The sequence below is a fragment of the Lepisma saccharinum genome, chromosome 1 (assembly GCF_977018435.1).
Source record: "Lepisma saccharinum chromosome 1, izLepSacc3.1, whole genome shotgun sequence".
NCBI lineage: Eukaryota > Metazoa > Arthropoda > Insecta > Zygentoma > Lepismatidae > Lepisma > Lepisma saccharinum.
In genome coordinates, this window is record NC_139229.1 from 191,729,910 (window position 1) to 191,743,709 (window position 13,800).

At 38.5% G+C, this 13,800-nt stretch overlaps 1 protein-coding gene across 4 annotated transcripts in view; it reads right to left on the reverse strand.

The window, feature by feature from the left end:
- The window catches only part of LOC145977855 (uncharacterized), a 154,619-nt gene that overhangs the window by 102,020 nt on the left and 38,799 nt on the right, over nt 1-13,800 (reverse strand). For all 4 annotated transcript variants that reach the window (XM_083110193.1, XM_083110201.1, XM_083110185.1 and 1 more), the window contains exon 2: nt 10,400-10,525. In XM_083110193.1, coding sequence (XP_082966319.1) covers nt 10,400-10,525 — 126 coding nt within the window. The remainder of the gene's footprint in view (nt 1-10,399; nt 10,526-13,800) is intronic.

Below are 13,800 nucleotides of genomic sequence, written 5' to 3' on the forward strand. Positions count from 1 at the left end.
GCTTTTCCAGACTACTACAGTACTTTCCCGGCATATCATAAATACACCTGTACAGTAGTACAGTAGTGAAATATCCAACACAAATACAGTAGGAAAATATCCAACACCACACGAAAACACAGCAAATTTATCACACACACTACAGCAGAAAGTCAGTCACCCTTCCTGTGTCAACTAACAATACAAAATGAAATGAACTCGCTTATCAGCAGGAATACACTGTTGCCACTATGTTCATGCAGAACCAATTCCGCTTTCGAAACAAAACAACACTAGATACAAGGTTACAAAATGATAGACCACTTAATACGGCAGATTTCACATGAGGTCCGAAGTCATTTTGAGGCGGGAGTATACAGAGAAAGACAATATCTGTATTATTAGATATCGTGCATACTATAGGAAAGATTTTACACTGAAATGACAAGCAACACACAACATGTGTCACTTTGGAATGTACAAATCAACAGCAATGTTTCACACCATAGTGGCACGATATGGTGCACATGCTTACTGGTAAAATTAAAGTGGGATCCGAACCCGTATGCCCTTCACCTGGTATTGAACCTGGGACCAGTGGTGCAACCACAGAGAAGGGGGGGAGGAGGGGCATTGCCCCCTCCAACCTTCGATGGAAGTCAATGCTAGGGGAGGGGCAAACGTTGATGGCCAAGAGAACCTGCAAAAGGGGGGGGGGGGCACAGAGGAGCAATCGTCCCACTTGATTTCAAATTTTAGGCAAATGAAAGAACATTTCTTAAAATTTTCTTGCTCTCTTTGCTTGCAATGCCTGCTTTTCTCAGTCTCATCAAGTTCAAAGCCGTAGTTAGGGGGCGGAGGGAGTCTGCCATGCACTCCGAGGGATCTAAATGAAAAAAGTTGTAAAAGAGAGAATGCTACGGCACTCCTTGAAATTATTTGCACTCTATTAAATCAATATTGTTTTCAGTTGCAAAATTTGGATGTAAAAATTTTCTAAATAATATGTGTTGTATATATGTATTCAATAAACTTTGAATACGTATACGATTTAGTGTTAGCATGTTGCATATGTATTTTCTTATTTTATGTTTCTCCATTTTGCATGTGTGTAAAACATATCTTGCACATGAAAGTTATACATGTCTCAATGTAAAAAAAGACTTATCTTTGGAAAGCATTTATCATTAATTTCCTGCCATTCAAAGTTTGTGTGCTTGTTTTCCATTATTAGCTAATGTGAAATTGAATGTGTTGAAAATATATTATTATTGTAATATTATATTATTATTATTATTATTATTGGTACATTTATCCTGGTACTTGCTCCCCACCCCCCCTGACAAAAAAATTGTGGTTGCGCCTCTGCCTGGGACCCCTTGATTACAAGGCGACAACGCTACGAGGGAGGTACATAAGATATTTTCTGAAGTGTCGTAATTTTTACATGAGCATAGTCAGAAGGTGTACTGACTGTATTGTCACCTGACAGTTGCAAACTTGTGTGATCTTCCATTGCAGCAGAAAAATCGAAAAAAGTGTGTGTCAAGAGATGTGAAGTTACTGTAGTAAGTGTGATCACCAATTTTGTAACTATATTCCCTTGCACCCTCCCACCTGCCCCCTCCACACAAATATATACACAATCACTCCTAAACGAAGCACTACATTAGTTTTATCATCATTAGGGCCGAGATAATTATGTACCAAAAACAGTACGTGTATATGTAATTAAAAATCCAAAAATATACTGAAACAAATCAAAAAGTGAGATATGTGTGACCATCAAAATCATGTCAGCATTTCCATCCCATTTTTTAAAAACAAATCAAGAAAAGTACAATGTTCAACATACCTAGTCTGGTCATAAAAAATGTTACACCCTATTGTGTGAATAAATTTAATTTGGTTTCAGATTTTTAGATGTTCTTTTAGCATATTACACACAAATAGCACCAATCAGTTTTCAAAATGTACACTTTTCGCCCTCACACAGACTCGAAGTCTCCCTGGCCAGGTATCTATTGCAGCACAGATGGTCTTGATGGGAAAGTCCGCCCCTGCTGCTATCAAGGAGCGCTTTTAACTTTCAATTATAGGTGCCTCTTCTTGCAGACAGTCCCCCTCTAGTTCTGGGCACAGTTTGTAGTCCAAGGTACTGAGATCATGGTTATCAGATGGTCAATCAAAAGTGGAGATGAAATAGAGTACACTGGTCTCCAGTCACCCTCGTGTCATCCTTGCCTTATGAGCTGGGGCAGAACTTTTCTTGAACATCCAGGATTCATTGTGAAACATTGTTTGGTTCAACAGTGTCACGAGGGGCTCCAGGACACTTTCCACATACAATTTTGCACGGCTTTTAAGCCTTTTTCTCAAAATTGAGGCCTGGTGGAACTGTCATAGCTCTTTCCCCACCAAACCATAACTGAGGAGGGCTGGTGGCATCTCTGATTTTTGGGAACTCTCTCACAAACTTCAGGAGTTTGAAGCATACACCCTTTCGTTTTGGCAGTTAAAACCTAATTCAGTGGTGAACAATTTCTTATCAGTGAAGAGAATCCTGTAATGCCCACTGGCAACGTACAACTGCAGGAGCCGTTTCGATTTCGGTTACCTCTGCTTCTTCACTTGTGTCGTCAGGAAATTTCCAGTACTCCACCGGTAAGCTCCAATTCCAAGGTCTTCATTAAGTGCCATGAACCCCGATTGTTGTGAAATGTTCAGCTCCTGTGCCATTATCACTTGCTTCCGGATGGGATTTCGGCGGATGTGAACCACCACTGCTTAACAGCCGCAGCTGTTCATACGGTGTGAGGTTGACCAACTCTTGAGCGATCTTTCATGCTACCAGTATCAGCGAATCTCTGGATTGTCTGATACACAAACCTTTTGCTGATCTTCGGGATTTTTAGGGTCTGGAAAATCTTAGTGAGTGAATTCCCAATCATATGCAGAGCAATTACGGCTACTCTGTTTTCACATTCGTCCCACTCCATGCTAAGCACAAGAAGATACATGCTTGCTCTTTCACAGCTGAACACACAATAGTCAGGTGTGAACTTCAGCACAAGCATGGTTCATGAGCCTTACTACCGGATGTATAGTCCAAGCCGAAAGTTTGTAACTATTTATGGCCAGACTAGGTATTTCTACATATTCATGTTGCTTTTTCAATACATGATCCCTGTAAACAGAAGGAACAATTCAATTGATATTTAAAAATTTGAAACCTCTCCTGTTATGGTATAACAGAACTTAGTATTGACAAAGTGATCTTTCCACTTCACACCAAGTGATGGTGCATATTTAAACTTGTACAGGTCTTCTTGTATACATATATTGAGTTTCCAAGGCATCAAAACCATTTCCTCTACTTAGCATTCTGCTAATAGATAAATTGTATGGTACCCTGAATTATTCTGCAAAATGAAAGACATCTTTTCTTCATAGTGTGCCCAATTAATCATTCCACACCTTCCAGAAAAGCGGATGTTCAAGGATCAATTTCAAGGCTGTTCAATCAATTCTATATGTAGTTTTGTGTATTAAATACGAAAATGTCAAAAAAAAAAACAACAAAAAAGTAAATATGTACTTACACAGGGTGTTTCTACAGTTTGTTTCCAGCACGTAGGAGGTGATTCTACAAGTGTGAAAATTATTTTTACAAGGAAAAAGTGGCACAGCGGTCAACCATATGACCGCAGCCAAAGAAAGAAAATGGGTCTGTTGAAGTCATGGGGGTAGGGAAGGGTTTAGCGAAATGTGCCATCCACGGAAAATTATATGTGGAGACTGACAACCAAGAAGAAAACTAATATCCATAGTGGGCATCACCATTACATAGAAAAACAAAGATGGTGGTGGTGCTGCACTACGTTGCATGTGTGTCGACATGTTCACTGTGTGCAGAGTGGAGGTGCCGATAGAACCACATCACAGACGATTTTCAAACTGTCTGTCATTAAGGCGAGGAGATACAGTTACCACAATGTGTGCATTTATTTGAATATCGTCAGAATAGGCAATGCTACTGAAAAAAAACGTGGGGGTACAGGAGTATGAATTTCTCCACATGTGGCAGGTTGAAGCATTTTTGAAAGTTGATAATCAAGCTAGTACGATCTGTAAAAAATATGACTAATAAGAATTTTCGGAATCCCATGTATTCCTTATGGGGAATGTACTTCAACATCAAGTTACGGCTAATCAAATGGGAGTTCCGACTTTTGTGCTGGGCAATCACTTCTTCAAACTGCCCTCATCCCGTTGATATCATTTTCTTTTTCATCGGAAGTATGATATTCCCAAGATAACAAATCAAAAAATACTCCCATATGCCCAATGCATTTCTCCTTGCCTCCTGGCAATGTTGCCACGCCTGGTGCACATGAAAGAGCTAAATTTCACCTTAAATGGAGTTAAAACTGACTTTCAAGAAGCTAGATTTATGAAGTGCTTCCTAGAGTAATGTTAGTTGTCAAAGGGGTGGGGTGCAGCTATTACTGTTAACTCTATATAAATTGGTGACAATTTATTCTTAGTTTGCACCATCTTGATCCGGCAGCATCACCCATCTCATGGTCGTACAAAATCGAAAATAAAGGATTCCCTAATAACAATATTATGCCAATTTCACGTCAACATGGCGCTATAAAAAAAAAGTACCTGGGGATATAATAGGAGATGGGGCGACGCAGCCAATTTAACAATATCACATCACGTACAAAATGTATCATCATGGCAAAAGTTGGTCTATGTGGGCCGGAACCAGTGATACAGTGAAGCACGGGGGCAGGCATACCAGTTCACAGGCAAACGAGTGCACGAAAGAGCCAGATCTGGTTCGAAGAGAGCTAAGGTGGCAACACTGACTCTGAGGGAAATGCTGGGCTGAGACTGTCTCGCATCCCCTTAACTTCCATACAGAGGTGACAATGCTGAATCAACTAGTGCAAGCAAACAACCCCGCAGTGTCTGCTATCTTCCCTGCGGCGACATGAATGTGTTTCAACGAGATCCTCACCTGACACAACAGGTGTTTTGTATACGAGGCATTTCATCTCTTCTTATAGAAAGAAGTCCAGGGGAGTGATGTCCAGCGATTTTACTGGCCATGGCACAGGCCCACCACTACCAATTCACTGATAGTGGAACAAACCATTGAGGAAGTGACGCACATTTTGGTCGCACTGTGATGGTGCACCATCGTGTTGGAACCATAGTCCTTGCTTCAGAGCCAAGGTCATGTCCTCCAACAGTTCAGGCAAAATATCATGAAGAAATGCATGATATGTACCACCACACAGGCAAACAGGGAAAATGTATGGGCAATCACATCATCACTCACCTTCATCTTTGCAATTCGCCAAAAGTGGAAGAAAAGCGACGCTAAATAACAAAAATCAAATTTTCCGTCGGTGGTAAAACAAGCTTCTGCACCAATCCATTTTTTAATTAATACACATCTGGCCATCTTGGGCTTTGGCATTTTTAAATATGTGAATATCATATCTCCACAAATAACTATGTACTCTCTATCGCGCACACACACATAAAGCAAATGAGTATTGATTGACTCCTACAAGCTTTCAGGTGGAAAAAAAGAAGGGGTGGGTTGGCAACAAACATCAATGCATAAAAAACTTATAGTAAGCAAAAATTCCAGAATAGGCATGATTACGCAAAATAGGTGCTAATCATCAAAATAGGCATTTATAGGCACTATAAAACTGCTTTTTTGGACTAGAAACACCATGAAACGAATTGAAAACATTAAAGCCTATGTTTTACTACAAAGGAATAAAAAAGGCAAAAATCTGCCCCCTGATTATTATTATTATTATGTTAATGATTAGGACAAACCTCTCAAATAGGCAGGCAAATATGCACCAAAAATGATGAAAATATGCTTTTAAATAGGTACTATACGAGTAAAATCAAGAAGGCACTTAAAAAATCACTTTAAAATAATTTTAAAAAAAAGAAAATAAGCATTGAACATGAACTTATTTCAATTTTCTTCTTCCAATGCACAATTACAGTGCATTAGCATAGCAATTTAGAATTACAGTTTATTCATATAAGTGTGTTGGAAGCTTCACATACTATGAATACTATTTTGAACGAAATTCACCTTTGTGGGGAAATCGCCACTTAAAGTAATTCTGGCATCTGTTATCGATTGCGCCAATTTGAACAAATGCCTCAATTACATGCACCATTGTTCACAATGAAAAAAAAAAAAACAATTTGCAAAATTTTAACCAAAAAAATGTTTTAAAGGATGTTCTTATTCAAATTTCTCTGAAAAACGAACTTGTGTTACCTATGCATGTGCTAATTGCGCACAAATGATTTGCAAATAGTAAAAAAAAGTAAAAGTAAAGTGAACACCTGTGCTTTGCAAGAACGTCATGAAAGTGTATAGGGTGTATGGAGTTAGGATCCCACACTCTCTTGATCACGGCCGAAGGTGAGGGTGATGTGATGTGATCAGCACCATGCCTCTGGCTGCCTTTACCACCCAGTTTCCTCCAGGTACCCACTTTATACGATGCTGGGTGGGCACCGGAGCTGCTTGAACAGGTGGAAAAAGTCCCGGTTCTCCCCCACCAGGGATCGAACCCGGGTCTCTCACATGGTAGTCAGATGCCCTAACGACTGATCTACCGCAGCCTGATTTGAAAATAGGTAGTTCACAATAGTTTGAATTAAATCCTTATTTGCAGGAAATGGAGGACAACAATCTGATTGACTTAAAGCATTTGCATTATTTTATATTTGTACGAGTATATGACCTGTTTGTGTATGTACATGAAATTTTAGAATAAACAATATCGTTTGAATTAATGTAATTCTTTGTATGCAATATAAGGCCACTAAAGTAAGTTTTCACATATGTTAATCTCAGCATTGTTGTATTCGGAACTGAGGTAAAGTGAGATGATAGGCGTAATTTGGTGGTGACAAGGCGGCACTTGCCACAAATTTTCAAGGTTATTAACGTTTACAAGTTAAGGATATTTTGTTGACCTCCTGGGACCTGAGGGGAAAAAATAGATAATAAGTAAATTTTATGATTTCTGAAATGTAGCAAACTAGTCCTGGATGCTATTCTATTGGAATGGAAACCTTTCCGATTCTGCCTCTTCCCATAACCCCTCTATTCCTTCCACCACCTACCTATGTTTGGTCCCAAGTTACGCGCATGTGTGAAATGATGGCTCCTCACAGTATCCATTCTTCTCAATTTACCCTCCTTTTGAAAAACTCAAAAACGAACTCTGTCCTGGAAACATTTTCAGAGTAGTCTGAAACAGAGAGCCTTGCAACACTGAGGCCATGAGAGGCTGGAGGCCGAGATGGAGTATGAAGCTGAGGCCGTGTGAGGCCAGAGTCAGAGATGGAGTTCGGAGGCTGAGGCCCTGTGAGGCTGGAGTCTGAGGTGTTCATGCTCACAATGAAAACCCCTGCTGAAGAACTCTCAACTCTCAAGAAGTTATTTGTCACACACTCATTGTTGAACACGGTGCGATTTCACAAGTGGCTCCAACACTGTCGCTTGGTACACTTTTGCAGATGTTTTCATACCATGTTCACAGAAGTGGAGGTCAGTTGTGCCATTGTACGACCCGCCCCCCTTTCCTCCCAAACCATCACTGAGGCAGGATGATGGCCTCTAAGGATCCATGGCATGTTTTCACGAGCTTCCTGGTATGTCTAGGCATAAACACTGTCGTTTTGACCATTGTAAGACTCTTCAATCGTGAAGATTTTTTCGTCCGTGAAAAGGATACTATTGTGGTCACCATTTGCATAATGCTGAAGGAGTCTTTTGTTTTCTGCTCCCTCTGGACCTTAAGCTGTGGAGTGAGGAAGTGACCAGTACTTTGCCGATAAGCACAGAGTCCTAGGTCACTTTGGAGCACACACAACATCGACATCTTTTAAATGTTCAGCTCTCGAGCCATCACTGCTTGTTTCCTGACAGGATTTTGTCGAATCCGCACCGCCAATGCTTTCACGAGCTTCTGGCTCCTCACGCTGTGCGGTCTACCTTTCCTGGGGCGGTCCTCAATTGTCCCTGTGTCACAGTATCTGTTGATGGTCCGATGCACTAACATTCTGTTGATATTCAGCTTTTTCAGGGTGTTGAAAATGTCCGATGTTGCGTACTTTGTGCAGTGTGATTACTGCCACACTGTTCTCGTATACACCCCACGCCATTTGACTCAGTGAAATTAGCCTTACCATTACCACAGCCAAACACACAATGATACTGGTTGTTTGATCCAACATTGCAGTGTTACCTTGCCAACCAGTGTTGCCATCCCTGTCTAAATTTTTTAACAGAATTTATGATATGACTAGGTAATATCACGTCACGCTATAAAATGTGTTGGGTTGCCAGCATACAGGTGGCAAAACAGGCTCTTTTGAATGTATGTATCACCAAAACAATGCACCAGGATAAAAAATGTTAAACAGAAAAATTGTCTTTTTTATGTCCTCTGTATGTTTCTGTGGTCCATGGACATCATTAAAATGACACCTTGTATATATTAGATCTAAAAACTGTAATGCAAAGGTTTATTAAATCATAAGATGCCAAAACATCACCCATGAATGCCACATGAGCCGAGCCTCCCAGATTGTGTAGTGGATAACACATTTGCATTGTACTCAAGGGTATCAGGTTTGATCCCCAGTGGACACATTGCACAGTAGTTTCAATCTTACTCTTCACTTAAGTTCAGCCTTACTGAGAATTTTGAAAACACAAAGTCATATATGAGGGTTATTTTTTAAGTAAGGTCTGCTTTGCAATAAAAAAACGAAGTAAGTAAATGTTTTTCAAAAAAACATTTATTTTCTGAATTTACATACACTTCTCTATTTTTCTACATAATTTCCTTGCCGGTTTAAACATTTTTCGTAACGAACTACGAGTTTTTTGATACTCTTCTCACAGAACTCTGCCACCTCCGATGAGAGTTACTCACGGTCGATTTCACTTCTTCATCAGTGTCTAAACGCTTGCCGCCCAGGAAGGTCTTCAGATGGCGGAAGAGGTGGTAATCACTAGGTGCAAGGTCTGGACTGTATGGCAGATGATCGAATACCTCCCAGTCAAAAGATTCGATCAGATCTTGAGTTAGAGCCGCAATATGTGGCCTTGCATTGTCATGAATCAATACGACACCGGCTGACAGCATTCCATGCAGTTTTTTCTGGATTGCTCGACGAAGTTTTCTTAGGGTCTCATAGTAAGAAGCTGAGTTAATTGTTGTTCCTTGCGGCAAAAAGTGCACTAACAAAACATCGTGCCTGTCCCACAACACAGTTGCCATGACCTTGCACTTTGAAAGTGTCTGTTTTGCTTTCACTTTGACTGGCGATGATGTGTTGACCATCTGCCATACAGTCCAGACCTTGTGCCTAGTGACTACCATCTCTTCCGCTATCTGAAGACCTTCCTGGGTGGCAAGCGTTTAGACACTGATGAAGAAGTGAAAACTACCGTGAGTAACTGGCTATCATCAAAGGCGGCAGAGTTCTATGAGGAGGGTATCAAAAAATTCGTAGTTCGTTACGATAAAGGTTTAAACCGGCAAGGAAATTACGTAGAAAAATAGAGAAGTGTATGTAAATTCAGAAAATAAATGATTTGAAAAACATTTACTTACTTCGTTTCTTTTGCAAAATCAACCTTACTTAAAAAATGACCCTCGTATATTGCCGGCAGTGATCCATTATCTACTGCATGCAACTGCACATTAAGTAAGAGCAGTCTTCTAGTTAGCATTGATGCAATTATGGCAAATGAAGTAATCAAGCAGAATTTCTGTGTGTTGTAAGTGAAGAGGCATATTTTGAGAATCAGACATGAATAAAAGATGAGAAATGTGTTTTTTTCTATGTCCTATTACAAAGGCTTCAGAAAGAAAATGATCAACTGAGGTGTAGGAATTTTCAGATACAAAAAAAACTCCACTTCCACATTCAACAAATATCAAAACTTCAATTTATATAATTGATATAATTTCAAGTGAATAAATCACCCTCTCCAGTTCCTTGAATGAAATGAAGAGATACCGAGGACAAAGGGAGATCATTCCACTATCAATATTGAAGATGATGGAATGAATTACCAGAACCCTTGGAAGAGTTTGGCAGGGGACAGGTGAGCAAAATTTAGAAATATGCCTGCTTTCCTTCATGCAGTTGTGTACCAATCTAACTGGTCACAGCAAGGGATAAGAAACGCTAGAAAATTATTGCAATAAAATAAATATCAGTTTGAACACATGCTCAGTTCATATCATTGCTAACGACATTTAATTTTTAATCAAAGTTTTCAAAAAACAAATCTACATTACATTAAATATGGTACATAAAAACCAAAAACACATACCTGCTCAAACACACTGCAAAATGTTGATACAATGTTTTGTGTAAAGAGCTGAATGTAGTTTTCCCGAACATTTTTCACAATGGAATCAATAAGATACAATACAGGAAGTTTGATGTCATGGGACACCTAAAAAGAAAGAAAGCCAAGATCAGTAAACACAAATATTTATTACAAAACAAAAAAATTAATAACAATCAGAGCTAAAACATTCCAGGCATCAATTAAATTACTTAACGCCTACTTTTTACTTTTGGGAGCAGAGTAGGATAGGATAGGCAGATGTGACAAAAAAAATCCCGAGACTATCATATACAGTCTTATTCCAATTAATTGGATAATTCCATATCATATCAAACAAAAATACCTAAAATTAATAAATTTTGGAACATGGTATCATGCATTTGGGTAATTTTTGGTAGACACATATCTTATCTGAAATATATTTTAAAATATTATTTCTTCTCTTGCAGATTTTTGAGCCACTGAATTTTGAAAATGGACAAAATTTACCCTAAACTGCTCACTGCTGAAACTATGCAATTTGCAAGAGGCCTATTTCAACTACAGGACAGAACATGAGACTCCTTTTAAAGCTTATGAAAAGGGCTTTCATTTTATATCAGTGGTGCAACCAAAGGGGGAGGGGGTAGGGAGGAATTGTCCCCCCCAAACCTTGGATGGAAATGAGTTCTGGGGGGGGGAAACATTGACGGACAAGTGTACCTGCAAGGGGAAATTAACGTCCACAATTTCAAATTTTATGCAAATAAAAATACTTTTCATAAAATTTCCTTGCTCACTTCACTTGCATTGCCTGCTTTTCTTAGTCTTATCAAGTTCAGAACAGGGGCGATTCCTCCATGACACTTCCTACAGTTCATTTTTACCTATTTCCAGTTCTCTACTTTTTAAGAGTTTAATGTGAGTTATAAAATTATGAGCGCAATGTATGTACAATTGCCTAGGATAGCTGCTGTCAAGAGTTGACTGCTCTCGCTCCCTCCAGTAGCAGTCGAAACATGATGGACATTTAATTTTTCTGCCGCTTGTTGAGGAACCTTGGCAGTCATCCTACACACATATGGGTGGGGGGGGGGGGGTGGAAGGAGCAGTGCAAGAGGGTGGGGAAAGGTTACGAAGATCGGCGAGGATAGAGGAACCAGCAAGACTTCCTTCAATCAGACATGCCAACCCCAACAAAATGTTACTAAACCAAGCACAATTTGATCTTTGTTGGCACTTAGCACCGTTTCTAGCATAATCTGCAAACACCAATCCCTGGAAGAGGGAAATCGAATTCAAAGGAATATGTTTTCAGGAAATAAAAATAAAATTATGTCCAAATCTTATTTCTACTTCACCAGCGAACATGTTTCAAAGGAAAGTGAGTATGCCGATCCAGCAGAAAGCTTTTTTACAACCATGCTACAATTCATCCTGCCCAATTCAGTTTGTCAGGAGATTTTATGGCAGGAAATCAGTAGAAATTTGGGGGTAAACAATTTTCTCAAACCTTTTTAAACTCTATGTTTAACCCATGTTGTTTGTTTCACCATTTTAAACCATTTTGGGGGAAATTTACACTATTACATAACTGTTAAAAATAATAAGTAAGACAAGTTCAAAACTCTAGAAAAGCAGATACAGAATTACAATTATCCTAGAAAAAAATAATTAATCCTACCACAATTTAGAAGCATTTAGTATAATTTCGAAGTTTAAGCAACACTTTTTATTATCGTCAATCCACACGACAGGGAGGGGGAAGAAAATATAAATTCTTGCAAAATCTGAAATATCGTCAGTTATTTTTACGATTTTTATAGGCTCACATTTAAATATTTCGTAGTTCAAAGTGAGGAGCAAGGGCCCCTTGCCACACCTTGAGCATGGGCCTGCAGCTAACATTCTAAATGCAATGGGTAATACAAGCAAGACGTGTGAATGTAATTGAACAAATTTTTCATACCATTCATATCATTTTACCATAACTTTTACCTACACTCTGAAAAACCATGAGTCGCCACTGGTTCAGAAGCGTAGCTAGGGGCAGTGGGAGTCGGCTATGAGTGCCGAACGATCTAAATGAAAATAAGTTGTAAAATTGATTGATTGATTTGTGGTTTTAAGTTCACTTTACACACAGAAAAACTAATTGTGACTGGATCTACAGTTTAAAGTGGGATCCGAACCACTGTGCCATGTGCCTCAACCGGGAATCGAACCCAGGACTCCTTGATCACAAAGTGACAATGTTACCATTACATCATCGGGGAGGCACAACAGTTGTAAAGAAGAGAATGCATTGGCATCCTGTAAAATTATTTGCACCCTATTAAATCAATATTCATTTCAGCCTGCAAAAAAATTGGATCCCAAAATGTTCTTGCTCACTTCGCTCGCGTTATCATTGTTCTCTGTAATGCATTGTAAATTACCAGACAGAATTATAACACTTGTCTTACTTGATTTTGTTTTAAATGCATGAACAATTGTTTTGAAGAAAGAGAGCGTGCACATTTTTCAGACACAATTTATATAATTTTTGCTGTCGGTTTATTGTGAGATGGATGAATTGGTTGTGTAATGTATTTAAATAATATAAGTTGTAGCTATATAATCTGTATTAAATAAACTTTGAATATGTACACAATTTAGTGTCCACGTCACTCCATGTGAAGCATATATCGTGCACGAAAGTTATACATGTTAATGTAAAAAAAGAATTATATTTGGAATGCATTTATCAAGCATTTTCTGTCTTTGAAAAATATTTTGTGTACTTGTTTTCCATTATTAATGTCAAATTTGAACGTGTTGAAAAAATAATTCAAATCTCTTGCTTTAGCACCAACTTCTACCCCCTTTTTGCATAATTTACAAGGGTAATAACATCTTTGATACTACCACTAATAATAATAAAAATAATGTTGGTCCCGGGTTCTAATTCCGGCTTGGGCATAGATGTTTGTGAGTGTACATTCATCAATTTCATCACATCATCACTCATACCCATCTTTGCAAATTAGTCAAGAGTGGCATAATAAGCGAAGTAAAATAAAGCAAATCAATAATGACAATAATAATAATGTTATAATAATAACATTATTATTATTATTATTATTGGCACATTTATCCTGGTACTTGAACCCCAAAGAAAAATTCGTGGTTGCGCCTCTGTTTGATATGTAGCATGATTGGTATGAGGAAAATTTTTGTAAAGTTTTTCAACAATTTATTTTAGAATATCCCAAAAATGAAATTTTCAGAAATATTTTAAAAAAATACACATATTGGCCAAATCTACCATATCATTGCAGATTTTAAACTTTGGCTAACGACAGTGAAAAAAATGATAATAGCATGTTTAATATTCTGATTTAATGATACACGTGATACAG